This window comes from Rhopilema esculentum, chromosome 20 (genome assembly GCF_057945365.1).
Source record: "Rhopilema esculentum isolate cy_ngs chromosome 20, ASM5794536v1, whole genome shotgun sequence".
Classification (NCBI taxonomy): domain Eukaryota; kingdom Metazoa; phylum Cnidaria; class Scyphozoa; order Rhizostomeae; family Rhizostomatidae; genus Rhopilema; species Rhopilema esculentum.
Window position 1 is genome coordinate 8,828,291 of NC_142834.1, and position 14,665 is coordinate 8,842,955.

Below are 14,665 nucleotides of genomic sequence, written 5' to 3' on the forward strand. Positions count from 1 at the left end.
GACTCTTGGGAATGCGGAAGCGGGGGATATAGGGGGTTTAAGCCCCCCAATAATTTCTAAAATGTACTTAAAATCATACCAGAAATCGCCCTGCTCTTGGTTTTTAGCATGTTTAGCCCCCCAGCTTTTTAGCCCCCTCAATATGTAATATGCTTCGCGGTCCTTGGCCAGGAGTGGTTCATTAGCATCCTTGTAAATACAATTTTTCTCCTGTCAGTTTTTGCCATGTAAACATTTTTATATTAGCTCTTGACTCGAATATTTTTTAAGATATAAATACATTTTCAATGAAAAACATATTAGCTAACGTTTCGCTATAGGTTTCCTCCGAACATCATTTATGGGGCGAATTAATTTGACCATATTTTGGACAAGGTCATCTACATTTTTAAATCAATTATTTTAATGTTACTTATATTTACTTTCCTTCCACTCGCCACAACAATTTTTCGATGATGAGAGTGTCTTTCTACGAATCACAGTCCGACCATTCTTAATGAAAAATCCGGTTAAAAATTATGATTAACACGGACCACAGTAACTAATTTTACATTAAATGGGCACAACGTTTCTATGCCACATGTTTCTAAGAAAGACAAAGGGCATTAAGAGATTGTAAATTTAACGCCCACTATAATACTTTCGAATTAGCTAAAGATAGCTTTCTATTTGTGTTTATTTTAACAAAACAAGTACTGAAACGAACTAGGCCCTATTTACTGATCATGACCGTAAGTCCCTCCCATAGACAATATGACAATATGTAACTGAGCATCGTAAACATTAGTCTGTGTTCCAGACCCCTAACTTGAAAGTAGAGGTCTACATATTCATATGCTTATTGATATGACATATTTTTGACATATTTTTCACCACTCAAATTCCTTTTTGATGGATTCACTTTGTTTAAGGAAAATGGCCGTTTTTTTCACATCTGAGGTCAAAATGAATCTCCAAGAGCTACAAAGGTAAAGCCATTTATCTAAGGCAAAAAATGCACGATAACTCAATTGAAACAAGATTCAGAAGCGTTTTCCGATCCATATGTCGACAGAAATTCAAAGTAAAATTGGCTTTTCAAATTGATTCCTACAAAAAGTGAATTCTTAAATCTTTTCAACCATTCTATCACTTTAATTCAAAGTCATTCAGGAAACAAAATATTCATAAACAACCACCCAAATTCACTTGAAGTGATTAAAACCCACTTTAGCTATAGACGTTCGGATATAAACGAATGTCATCCGACACGCTTATACTCTCCTTAATGATCTATTTCATTCTAGTGATTTATTTGATCTATTTCGTTCAACTAGTGGATTACTAAAAGATAAACTCTTACAAAAACGCCTAAAACACTGTCCAGGAGCTATTACAATAGTCTTGTCTGTTCCATATCCTTAACTAGATGCAATTGCAACACATGTTTTGCTTTCTGTTTCAAGATTCAAGAAAATGTCATTATCCACTAATTTTGACTGATAATGACGGTAGCAAAGAGTCCATGCGAGCTCCTTAGGCCCAGCTTCATTGATTATTCTATCTTTCTTTGTCGAGAACAATTGCAAGCCATCGAATTACTCCACGTGTGTATAGAGGCAAAACAAAGTTGAAGTTCATAAAAAGAACACAAGAAATTCAGCAGATTTTTCAAAATCAAAAAGACTGTTATAGACAGAAACTTAGTCTGAACAGTATGGTACAGTATAAAATATACATGTTTTTATTCTGCTAAATTTCGTCTTCTTCTCGTGTTCAAATAGAACTGTCTTTGATTGTTACTGCAGGACTTTATACCACTGCGACATAGCTTTAAGCGGCTTTTCACCAGTGAGATCAGTATATTTGCTCTTTACCAAATCGGCAAACTTATCATTAGTCATGTACCTAAGTTGAGGTTTATCGGTGACAATGGAATTTATGATGACGTTGGCAATATCTTCACCTTTTTGCCCAACTTTTTCAAATATTATAGGAGTGCTGTTGCTCACATCAGACATGGCTTCCTTGGTTGGTTCATCAAGGCCTTCAAAATTCACAGGATTTTCGCTTTGAGAATTTGAGAAAAACTTTGTTAAAACAGGTCCAGGTTCCACTAATGTCATCCTGAAAAAGAAAAATAAAAAAATCCACTTAATGTAGAAAAACAGTATTAGGTTGACTAAGCCAAACCATAAGGAAGAATGAAGAAAAGAAAACATGCATCTTCAAGTTGAGCTTACTAAGTGAAGAATCAACCTTATGATGGTTTTAATCGCAGTCATACATGTGGATTAATAAAAAACAAACTGCCGATAGGACAACTATGGACCATGAGGAGGTAAACAAGGCAAGAAATATATTTTCTCCTGCAATAACGATGATCAGCTAGATCTAGTGAGGGATTTTATATGATGAGATATTCAGAAAGGTATTGTAGCTAAACATTGATCAAGTGATGTGATCTAAAACAAAGTTGTAACTGGTTGATAATTGAACTCCCAACCTCATCACAGCCACTCTACCCCTTCCCCTTCATAAACACTTCATAAATTCATTCCAAAGGCCCTGACGTTACTCAGATAAGATTCTTACTTTTGTGTGACTGTTAGACGGCCTTTTCAAATTCTCGAACAATAAAGACTTACCTAATATTTGGAAAAGGAAGAAGCTCAAGAGCTAATGACTCTATGAATCCTTCTATTGCAAACTTGGTTGAAGCATACACAGAACTGTAATGAAAACCCATGATGCCTGCAATTGACGTCACAGTTATTGCTTGTCCTGATCCTCTTTCTTTCCAATGGGGAAGCATTTTTTTAATAATGTTGATAGGCCCAAAGACGTTCGTAGCAAACATGCTTTGTATTTCTTCGGATTTGTGGCATTGGGTAGGCCCATACCACCCAAAAGCGGCATTATTCACTACAATTGAAAAATTAGTTTTTATAAGCAATGCAATCTTCGGCAAACAATCTAAAGTGAATGAATGAATAAATAAACAATTAAATAAATAAACGAATAAAAAAATAAATAAACAAATAAACAAATAAGTCAATAAATCAATTAGTCAATAAATCAATAAGTCAATGCATCAAAAAATCAGTAAATAAATAGAGCCATGTTAGCTGTAGATGTTACTTGGATTTTCGTGAAACAAATGGGAGCCACACCCTTCAGGTGACTGATTATACTCCCTTCCCCCAAAACCTGCTGCTTAAATCTGTCCCTGCTGGTATCAAGTTTCAGAGGCTTGAATAAATGTACACGTTTTTGTTAATCTTCAGCTCGGCGTGTGAGCAACAATAGAGCAAACAAGTATGGGCCAAAAAAGGCTAAGACTTTATTTCTTCAAGCACAACGGAAACTCTCTCTATTGATTTCCAAAAGGAAAGACAATGGCTTAGCAAGGAACGCTTTATTTGATTCAGCCAAATGGACAACAGCACCCCTTGTGTAACAAGCTAGGTAAATAAAAAATCCCCGTTGAGAAAATTCCACACCAGGGAGTCCCCTTTCAAAAATCCGGGGGTTTTCTCCAACTCCCCACGTCCCCCGTAAGTTGTGACATTGGATGCCGCCTTGAAATTATTTAAATAGACCAGTGGCGGCTCCAGCCTGGGATAAGTGGAGGGGAACAAAAGGTGTGTCAGGGGACCACGCCCTTTTGGTCCACGCCCTTTTGGTCCACGCCCTTTTATACCACGCCCTTTCCCCCTGTTTGAGACTTTTTCTTCCGGTGGAAATGTCATTAACATGTGACGATCTAGATAACGACATACCCCCCCCTGAAGTTTTCTCATCAGGTTTGCAAGAATCTCAAGGACCAGCTTTCTGAAAAAGTGGGGGGGGGGGGACTAATCCCCCTATTCCCCCCCGTGGCTTCGCCACTGAAATAGACGCTGTGTGGACCAGACCATAGAATACCAGACCTCTTTGGAAGCCTCGCAGAATTTACGCTGACTCACGCTGATTATTAAAAAAAATCGGATCGCTACGATATACTTTACTCTTCATGAGTCAGCAAAATGTCAACCCTTGATTGAAATACATTTTTCATACTGCAACTGATAAGCTTCTTTTTTCTTAGAGATTTTGAAACTTTTATTTTGGTAGCTTTAAAGCACCCTGCACCGTAACAGCACCTTCATTTCAAAAGCAGTATAAACAAGTTTGCAGCTTGCAGCAATTAGCAGCTGATCCGGTTCATTCAAGTTTAGAAATTAAGCTTGTCTGAAAAACAAAATGCATTTAAGGCATTCAACCCAAACTAACTCAATTACTCACCAATAACATCAATCCTTCCTTCTTTTGCCAAAAGATCGTCAAGAACTTTCTCAACCTGCTCTGCAGATGATACATCCAGCTTCTCGATAAACAATGTTTTCCCTAGAACATCACTCCCCTCCTTCTCCAGTGGATCCTTCTTTGCAAGATTTCTCATTGAAGCGTATACTTTGAACCTTTTATCGGCATCTCTTGCAAGCATAACAGCCGTTTCTAGGCCGATTCCCGAGGAGCATCCTGTGACTAGAACTACTTTTTGGTTACTTGCTGCCATTTCGATCGTCTTTCTTGGCCTAAACACAGTGCTGTGATATTAAGTCTCAGACCTGGTGGAGTGATGAAAGGTACATGTAAAAAGAATAAAGGGCTTTGTTCTCAGCAAGGAAAATGCTCTGTTAATATAAAAGGAACGTAAACAAACTTCGCTTCGTAGTAGTGTAATTTGCACAAGGATACTGGCGCATGGGGAGAGCAGGATGTTTTATCTCTGGGTAGAAGAAAAATTCCTGCAGAATCTCTGGCCATTTCCTCCCTCGTCCTGAAGGGCGCTACGATAACGAAGCATATTACAGATCAAGGGGGCTAAAAAGTTTTTCGGGTGGGAGGGGGGGTGGGTGTTATAAACTTTGTGATGAGGTCGAACGATACGGACTCTGGACGTTTGAACTTTGATACTTTGAACTCGACCCATCGTTCCATTTTGTAATGCAAACTTTGATAGGCTGAACTTTAGTTATTTTAACCTTTTAAGAATGCTTTGTTTAAACTTTTAGCTTAAAACACCGTGCAGTAAATTTTTAGAGGTTAAAGTATTTTGAGCGCCGGGCCAGAAAAACATGCGTACTTTCTTCGGGGCCACTGAGTTTTTAACTTTTACATAGCTTGCATCAACAAATCTGCTCAAAATGAAGGTCAAATCTTATACTTACCAGGCTAAATTCAAGAGATTAGATAGACAGGCCTATTACTTCGTGTCAGGGATGGCACCAGAAAAGAAATGCTGGGGGTGGGGGGGGGGGGTGATGGATAACATTGCCAAATAAACTATTTCTGCCGGAATAATTAAACCGAGCAATGTTCCCGTACAATAAATTCAGTTCAAGATCAACAAGAGGAAAACAAACTGGTTATAATTCCAAGGTTCTCTCAATCAGTGGTATTTCTAAACAATGAATCTCCAATCTAGATTCCAATATAAACGATTACTAAACAATATCCATATGTTCTCGAAACATAATCAATTTTTATTCAATACACGGGTTCGTGTTCCATTCGATCAACAAAACCATCTGCATTCAAGCAATCCAACAATCAAAGTCCCATCAACGAAAGTCCCATCAACGAAAGTCCCCCAACCTCGAATCACAGAATAGAAATGACATTTCTATTTCATTTCTATACTGTGCTCGAATTAATTCCTTTATATACATCATGGAAATAAACTAAACAATACTCATTATTTACAATGTGTCCTCCGCAGAGTCTTCATGCTTTCTAACAGGGGGGGTTGTAATGTCAGAGTGCCGACAGTGAGCGTATCACCCACAAAGATGTAATATAACACCATTTCCGCTGTGGTAATTCTAGTTCAAAAAATGAAAAAAAAATTGGGAAAAAAATCAAACAATGAAAATAAAAAAAATCACGAAATGGAAGTTATGAAAGTGCCGACATTACTTAAAAATTTTAAAAAATTGAAGTGCCGACGGGGGGCTCAATGAATTTTTGGGGGAGCTCCTGCCCCCCCCCCCCAAGCACCCCCGGTGGCGCCATCCCTGCTTCGTGTTAGATTCTATATCCGTAAAATAAATTTAGTGTGCTTATTTTCATGAAATACGTTTTGGTAAGGTGGATATAGAAGAATATGATATGATGCTGGGTAGAGGGAATGACTTAATAAGTCAAATGAGCGTCGAGAATGACTTAATGAGTCAAATGATGTTTTGTTAAGATATAAATATATTTTCAATGAGAAACATGTTACTTAACGTTTCGCTATAAGCTTCTTCGAAACATCAATTTTGGGACGAGTTAATTTGACAATGTTTTGGATAAGGCTATCCCCATTTTTAAAACAATTATTTCAATATTACTTACATTTACTTTCCTTCCATTCGCCATAAAAATTTTTCGACGATGAGAGTGTCATTCTACGAATCACAGTCCGGTCATTCTGAATGAAAAATCCTGTTTAAAATTATGATTAACACGGACCACAGTAACTATCTTTATAGACCAGGCTGTGGTTACGGCAAGTACCACCCGAGCCCGGAGAAATTGTGATGGGCATTTTCAGTTAGCTATAGACCTGGGTGTTCAGAATCGCGATGGTAAACGGGAATCTACTGGTGCGTCTTGGAGCTGGGAGGTCTTTCTTTTCAGCCTCTTTGACCTAGTGCCTCTGCGGAGGATATTTTTGATAGTTTGTTGTTTTAAACCACCAAAACGCAATCTAACTATATATTATATTGACAACACATTGATAATCATCAATAAAAAGTTTAGGCATCACTGGGGGAGGGGGGGGGGGTGATTTTGCAGGCCACCTACCTTTTACCAAAGATGGAAACTTGTTTCTGTTAACGGTATGTCATTGAAGCTTGATTATTGCATTATAAGACTTAAAAAGGTTATAGGTGCGATTTGAAAAACTGCTATTTTCAATTTAGAAAAATTCTGTCCCATAATCACTGAACACCCAGGTCTATAGCTAACTGAAAATGCCCATCACAATTTCTCCGTGCTCAGGTGGTACATGCCGTAACCACAGCCTGGTCTATTATATGAAATGAACACAACGAGAGTGCAATATACCAATTCCAATTCAACTTACGGCCTCATCTTTGAAATTACTTCAAACTTCATTGTACGACTTTTTTGGGCTCAGAATCAGTTTTACAGCCATACTTTTCGGCCAGATACACTTTTTCATATTGTTTATGCTTGTATTTTAGATTTTACGGAGAAATTAAGTTTGAAAACTTGAAAGAGAGTTAACTGCTAAAATCGTTTCGTGTGAAACTTCACCTCCCTATTAGCCAATCACGACCCATTCCCTTAAAAAATGTTCATCTTTATTTTGTGATAAAATCAATATCGGGAGCAAGAAAATCCTAAAAACTTCCAAGTAGACTAACATTCGTGCTCTTAATCTGAATCTGAGGTCGAAACATTTTTTCAAAATGAGCCTATAAGATGAATTGGTATACACTGCTTTACACAAAATACTTGCTACCAACTGAGAGTATACTTACAGCTACTCCTCAAATGGCTATGATCATACCCTTGGCACTTCTATATCATAGTGTCACACCCTCCAACGGGCTCTCACGGTTTGATAGACACCCTGTAATAAGGATACCAGACTGTCCGTGAAGGCATAATGCATTTGCTCAACTGTAAGTTTTAGGCAGTTATCGAGATACGAGGAGATGCGAGGAGAAGTTTTTGGGTTGTAGCAACCTAACAGAACGTTCATCACTGGGAATATTCTCTTATAAATTTTTGGCAAAAGATAAAAAAAGATCTGGTTTTTGTATTGTTTGGTGTTCGGGGTTTGCTAATGTTTCAAAGACAGGGCCATTTTGTAAACAATTTGCTAAAGTTGAAATCGATTGCTGTTCTAGTTAGGCATTTTATAAAACACTATTTTGCCACTTACTGTTAAAGGTTAAACGTTAATGTTAAAGGTGCACCTTATGCTTTGAAGAAAGACCAAGAGCAGTTTTAAAAAACTAGTCGTTGTTTTTCACAATAGGGGTCAAAATGAACCTCCAAGAGCTGCAAAAGTAGAACCTTTTATTTAAAGCAAAAACAGTACGATAACTTAACTCAAACAAGATTTGGAAGCGCTTTCCGATCCATATGTCGACAGAAATTCAAAGTAAAATTGGCTTTTCAAATTGATTCCTACAAAAAAGTGCATTTTTAAATCTTTTCAACAATTCCATCACTTTAATTCGAAGTGATTCAGAAAACAAAATCTTCATAAACAACCACCCAAATTCACTTGAAGTGATTAAAACCCACTGTAGCTATAGACGCTTGGATATAAACGTAGCTAGATGTCATCCGACACGCTTATACCTTCCTTAATGATCTATTTCACATCGTTCAACTAGTGGATTACTAAAAGATAAACTCTCACAAAAACGCCTAAAACACTTTCCAGGAGCTATTACAATAGTCTTGTCTGTTCCATATCCTTAACTAGATGCAATTGCAACACATTTTTTGCTTTCTGTTTCAAGATTCAAGAAAATGACATTATCCACTAATTTTGACTGATAGTGACGGTAGCAAAGCGTCCATGCGAGCTCCTTAGGCCCAGCTTCATTGATTATTCTATCTTTCTTTGTCAAGAACAATTGCAAGCCATCGAATTACTCCACGTGTGTATAGAGGCAAAACAAAGTTGAAGTTCATAAAAAGAACACAAGAAATTCAAGCAGATTTTTCAAAATCAAAAGACTGTTATAGACAGAAACTTAGTCTGAACAGTATGGTACAGTATAAAATATACATGTTTTCATTCTGCTAAATTTCGTCTTCTTCTGGTGTTCAAATAGAAGTGTTCAAGTCTTTGATTGTTACTCCGCGACTTTGAACCACTGCGACATAGCTTTAAGCGGCTTTTCACCAGTGAGATCAGTATATTTGCTCTTTATCAAATCGGCAAACTTGTCGTTAGTCATGTACCTAAGCTGAGGTTTATCGGTGACAATAGAATTTATGATGATTTTGGCAATATCTTCACCTTTTTGCCCCACTTTTTCAAATGTTGCCGCACTGTTGCGGTTCATTTCTGACATAGCTTCCTTGGTTGGTTCATCAATGCCTTCAAATTTCGCAAGATTTTCGCCTTGAGCATTGGAGAAAAACTTTGTTAAGACAGGTCCAGGTTCCACTAATGTCATCCTGGACAAGAAAAATAAAAAAATCAACTTAAAGTTTAATGTAGAATAACAGTGTTAGGAAAACTTGAAACATGTCTCAGGAAAACAAAGCCAAACTACTAGGAAGATTGAAGAAAACATGTATCTGTAAATGGAGCTTACTAACCAAAAAATAAACCCTTTGATGGTTTTAATTGCAGTCGTGTCTGTTTTTGAAAAGAAACAAACTGCCGATACGACAACTATAGACCAGGAGGAGGTAAGGAAGATTTTTATATGATGAGATATTCAGAAAAAGCATGTAGCTAAACATTAATTAAGTGATGTGATCTAAAACAAAGATGTGACTGGTTAATAATTGAACCCCCAGCCTCATCACAGCCACTCTACCCCCTCCCCTTACAAACACCTTACTTTTGTTCGACCGTTAGACGGCCTTTTCAGTTTCTTAAACAATAAACACTTACCTAATATTTGGAAAAGGAAGAAGCTCAAGGGCTAGTGACTCTATGAATCCTTCCATTGCAAACTTGGTTGAAACATACACAGCGCTATATGGAAAACCAATGACGCCTCCAGTTGACGTCACGGTTATTGCTTGTCCTGATCCTCTTTCTTTCCAATGGGGAAGCATTTTTTTAATAATGTTGATAGGCCCAAAGACGTTCGTAGCAAACATGCTTTGTATTTCTTCGGATTTGTGGCATTGGGTAGGCCCAAACCATCCAAAAGCGGCATTATTCACTACAATTGAAAAATTAGTTTTTATATGCAAAGCAATCTTTAGCAAACCATATAACGTAAATAAATAAATTAACAAAAAAATGAAAAATTGAATGAATGAATGCTCATGTTGCATTCTTTGTTTGCTGTTGTGCTACCAGAGTGCCAATTTGCTTTTTAAGTGTCAGAAACCAAAGCGACAGCCTCTTTTCCTCCATAGGGCCATATCACCACAGTGCTTTCTTCGAGGGGTGTAGCTAAACAAGGGTGGTGCCGTTCAACGATACTGTAACATAGGTTTGTTTAATTCATACAGCATAACTATATATTCCATTGAATGGGTATTTTCTATTGACTTTGGTTGAAGCCGGATTCACTAGCATAAATCTCGAAAGTGCACATTCATAGGTTTGAATAAATGCGCACGTTTTTGTTAATCTTCAGCTCGGCGTGTCAGCCACGATTATGGGTTCTTCTTAGGACGGTGAAACGGTAAATAACCAGCTGGTTGGTGGAGCGATTTGCTAGGCCAAAGGGCCTAGGCCCCGAACAAGTAACGCACAAAGGATACTATTTCTTTGGTGTTATCTCTAATGCTTCAACAAAAAGACTAACTTATAACCCGATCAACACACACTGATAACCTAAAAACATAAACGGAAGCTAATTAACCGGACAGGCAACGGGAACATTACTTATATATCGCCCAATTTGGAACATACCTAACTAATTGTGCTTATTGAGAGGTATTTATTGCCGTTCTTTCAGATTATGTGGCCAAATTTAAAAAATTCTCAAAATAGATTTTTGATGACGTCACACTTCGGTACTCTATAGCACCCCCTGTATAACAAACTCGGTAGAAACCATCTCCGTTGAATAATTACAGACCGGGGAGTCCCCTTTCGAAAACTAAGGGGCTTTTTTTCCATCTGCTAATCAATGTCAAAAAGTTTGCTGCCCCTGCAAAGTTACCTGGTATCCCCCCTGAAGAAAAAGCTAGTCGGGTTTGTTACACCTTTAAAAAAGTTTGTTTCACGCATTTTAACTCCATAAATTTGCAAATAATATGTAACCTTTCTGAAGTAAATCAATTATAGAAAGAGCAACAGAGACATTCACCAATAAGTAACAAGCAAATTGCATATTAATTGATTGCAAAAATTTGCTCAATGCCAAAGCCCGGTCAAGTACGCTCTGCTACCCTGTCATTGGGCAGCGCCTAATCAGTTCAAATAGACGCTGTGTGAACCAGACCTCTGTGTAAGCATAGTCAATAGAAAAAACTCTGGTCTGGAAGTCTTTTGTTCTAACTCTTTGTTCGTGTTTATTGAAATCACGTGACCTAAGTAAGGGGACGCGTGAAAACAAGTGTGTAGGATTGTTGTTGAGTTTTGAATGTTTCACGAGAGTATTGGTAATTTTACAATCTATTCTGTGCTGATATTATTAAAACTATGGTCAGCTCATATTGTGCAGTTCAGGGATGGGGCATTTCTGTCACCACTCTTACTCGGAAGTAAGATTTCTTAGAACTTCGCGACGCAATTGACAATATTTTTTTGGCTTGGATAAACGGTATAGAAAGAATAACACGACTGTAAACAATTATTTTAAGCGTCACATTGAATCTGGAGATGTTTTTAGTTGTCTCTATTGACTATGGTGTAAGCCACGCGGAATTTACGCTGACTCACGCTGATTATTAAAAAAATCGGATCGCTCCGATTTACTTTACTCTTCATGAGTCAGCTAAATGTCAACCCTTGATTGAAATATATTTTTCATACTGCAACTGATAAGCTTATTTCTCTCAGATATTTTGAAACTTTTATTTTGGTAGCTTTAAAGCACCCTGCACCTTAACAGCACCTTCATTTCAAAAGCAGTATAAACAAGTTTGCAGCTTGCAGCAATTAGCAACTGATCCGGTTCATTCAAGTTTAGAAATTAAGCTTGTCTGAAAAACAAAATGCATTTAAGGCATTCAACCCAAACTAACTCAATTACTCACCAATAACATCAATCCTTCCTTCTTTTGCCAAAAGATCGTCAAGAACTTTCTCAACCTGCTCTGCAGATGATACATCCAGCTTCTCGATAAACAATGTTTTCCCTAGAACATCACTCCCCTCCTTCTCCAGTGGATCCTTCTTTGCAAGATTTCTCATTGAAGCGTATACTTTGAACCTTTTATCGGCATCTCTTGCAAGCATAACAGCCGTTTCTAGGCCGATTCCCGAGGAGCATCCTGTGACTAGAACTACTTTTTGGTTACTTGCTGCCATTTTGGTCGCCTTTTTTGCCTAAACACAGTCGCTATGTTTCAGAACTGGTGGCGTGATGAAAGGCATCCACATAAAGCTGGATTACTGAATTGAAAGTTGTACAATGTATTAAGGCATTGATCATAGAAAGGAAAATGCTTTGTTAGGATCAAAGAAAAGTAAACGAACCTCGTTTCAATGCCTTCTATCAAGATCACATGGCATGCCGCAACAAGGGATGGCTCCACTCATTTTTTAAAAGAATCAAATATCATCGTTGACTTGAGTACACTAGTTTCTCAAACCTTTAGGACATTGCAATACTCGTTGTTTCTTAATAATTTCTTAAGAAAGGTGCTATTGATTTTAATACTCGGGGCCAATTTTCATGCTAGAAAAATTCCCTAGCTGAAACTTGTTAGGCAGGTTCTTCGCAGGTTCAAACAAAGACAATTGTCGGTGTTTCTATTGTTCTCAAATTCTCGTGTCAAGGGATTCGCTTCCGTTCTAGTGCCAGCAATGCAATGATACAGAAGCGAGAAGCGCCGAAGGCGCTGTTAACTTCCGTCATTATAAATAGTGGCAAAAAGCGAGCTGCGATAGGGTTCAGTATGGAAAATTGCTTGTTTTAATGAATGATTTTCTCGTGGCTCACAACTATTTCAGTGCCTTTTCTGATGCAGGTAGTTAGAGGAGATATAAATCAACAACACATAACAATTTTTTGGGGTTTTAAGGATAATTTTAAAAATTATGGCTCTTTTAGTTTACGCAGTTACGGGGGGTGGGGGGGGGCGGATATGGCAGTGGCTTGTCGTGTTTTTATGAGTTGAAAAAGTATGTGTTTACATTTTTTATCTTCATATAGATTAGAAAAAACTTTTTAAGTCTATTACCTAATAATATAGACCATTTTAGATCTATAATTCTTGAATTTTTCTGTCTGTCGTTTGGACTTGCTACAAGTCTCTCTCTCTTTAAAGAAGGGGAAAAGGGAAAAATGGAAGGGAACCGAGAGCGGTGTCATATGCGTTTTAGTACCCTATGCAAAAGTCAAAAGTGTAACATTGTGAAACGCAATATGTTTCAAATCAAGTGATTTCATCGTAGTTCGATATTATGACACATTATAATTAACAAATAGAACACAGTGCTCTTTTTGTTCAAAATTTCACACTTTTTAATCAAGAAAACTTTGGAGTCGCCATTAATGTTGTACTTTTTTGCATAAACTTAACAAGGGAAATCACAGCACCGCTTCTTGTTAGTACCCCCTTGTTAGAAATAGTTCGATTGTTCTTTACATTCTGAACATTATGAATCAGAACATTTGTGTTCCCAGACCAGGTTGCATGCTAAATTCCACCATTTGTTTCAGTTCCCTGTTTTTAAAAGATTGGGTACGTTTTTGTATAAGCAAAATTGTTATGGGTTTCTGTACCAGGACCGTTTTGCATGCGAAATTCCAAGTTCGTTTTGGTACCCTATTGTTTAAGTGCTTGGGTACGTTTTTGTATAAACAAAATTGCCATGCGTTTGTGTACCTGAACCGTTTTGCATGCTAAATTCCACCATTCGTTTTGGTACCCTATTGTTTAAGTGCTTGGGTACGATTTTGCATAATCAAAATTGCCATGCGTTTAGTACCTTGACCGAAATGCATAAGGTTACCGAAACGCATATGACATCGGCAACTGAGATGAAATCATTACATGCCGCCATTGTAGAATTTGCTGTCTCAACAAAAAAGTTTTACTTCTGACCTCCCCCGTCTCTCGTAACAGCTTTCTAGTTTTCAATGATTTAATTGGTCAGTTTCTGACTTCAAAGGAATTGCCGGCGGACAGTATTTTGTCCGTCTGTTAGCAAACACATGTGGCCTCGCATTGGCGGACAAGTGTTACAAGTCTCTCTCTCGCTCCCCCCCCCTTTTTTTCTTTTTTCCCTTTAGAGAGACTTGTAGCAAATCCATCTGTCGTTTAGAACCTAATATGGCATGAGTAAAACAGTGCGAATGTTTTATATTTAGTTTGTCAAGTTGAATTTTTAGAAAAGAAATTTGATATGAATAGAATTTCTTTCCTCTTGGTAAGGCCAAATTAGAAATCTTTTTCGTGAAAGTGTACCCGAAGGTATTTTATAGGCCTAAAGATACAGGGAGGGACGCATTGTGCTGAAGAATAATTACAAGCAACGAGTGTGGTCAGGGGCGGTCTGGCCCGGGTGGCAAAGTGGCGATCGCCACCCGGGCCCTGTGTACAAAAAATTTACGGGCCTTCCCGCGTTGGAGAAAATTTTTAACTTAATGATTTTATTGCGATTGAAGTCCCAATACATGCGCTTCAAACCACCCAAACCCTGGTTTCCGTTATATCAGCCATGTGTTCAATCTTACGTGTACCCTGGGTCCCAGAGCCACAAAATTTTGAGCGCGTAAACAGAATGCCAAGCAGAGAAGCGAATGAGCGTACTCTTATCTTCTATTTCCGCTCTCTAATTTATGTGGCTCTGATG

The 14,665-nt window shown here is 37.8% G+C and overlaps 2 protein-coding genes across 2 annotated transcripts; both read right to left on the reverse strand.

The window, feature by feature from the left end:
* Positions 1–1,640: 1,640 nt before the first annotated feature.
* LOC135687068 (retinol dehydrogenase 8-like) lies at positions 1,641–4,680 on the reverse strand. The gene is made up of 3 exons (XM_065203515.2): positions 4,267–4,680; positions 2,628–2,904; positions 1,641–2,106 (listed from the first exon to the last, which is right to left on the reverse strand). The coding sequence occupies exons 1-3, from the start codon at positions 4,538–4,540 to the stop codon at positions 1,779–1,781; spliced, it is 879 nt and encodes a 292-aa protein (XP_065059587.2). The 5' UTR covers positions 4,541–4,680; the 3' UTR covers positions 1,641–1,778.
* A 4,028-nt stretch (positions 4,681–8,708) lies between these two features.
* Positions 8,709–12,321, reverse strand: LOC135687145 (retinol dehydrogenase 8). Its single transcript, XM_065203637.2, has 3 exons — positions 11,899–12,321; positions 9,629–9,905; positions 8,709–9,183 (listed from the first exon to the last, which is right to left on the reverse strand). Exons 1-3 carry the CDS (start codon positions 12,170–12,172, stop codon positions 8,856–8,858), a joined length of 879 nt encoding a protein of 292 aa, XP_065059709.1. The 5' UTR covers positions 12,173–12,321; the 3' UTR covers positions 8,709–8,855.
* Positions 12,322–14,665: the final 2,344 nt, after the last annotated feature.

Bases quoted from the DNA above. Each gene is read 5' to 3' on its own strand.
- LOC135687068 (XM_065203515.2), bottom strand. From the start codon at position 4,540: ATGGCAGCAAGTAACCAAAAAGTAGTTCTAGTCACAGGATGCTCCTCG. The intron at 2,905-4,266 runs GTGAGTAATTGA...TTTCAATTGTAG, and splicing joins AGGAAGGATTGATGTTATTG to TGAATAATGCCGCTTTTGGG. The intron at 2,107-2,627 runs GTAAGTCTTTAT...TTTCTTTTTCAG, and splicing joins CTTCCTTTTCCAAATATTAG to GATGACATTAGTGGAACCTG.
- LOC135687145 (XM_065203637.2), bottom strand. From the start codon at position 12,172: ATGGCAGCAAGTAACCAAAAAGTAGTTCTAGTCACAGGATGCTCCTCG. The intron at 9,906-11,898 runs GTGAGTAATTGA...TTTCAATTGTAG, and splicing joins AGGAAGGATTGATGTTATTG to TGAATAATGCCGCTTTTGGA. The intron at 9,184-9,628 runs GTAAGTGTTTAT...TTTCTTGTCCAG, and splicing joins CTTCCTTTTCCAAATATTAG to GATGACATTAGTGGAACCTG.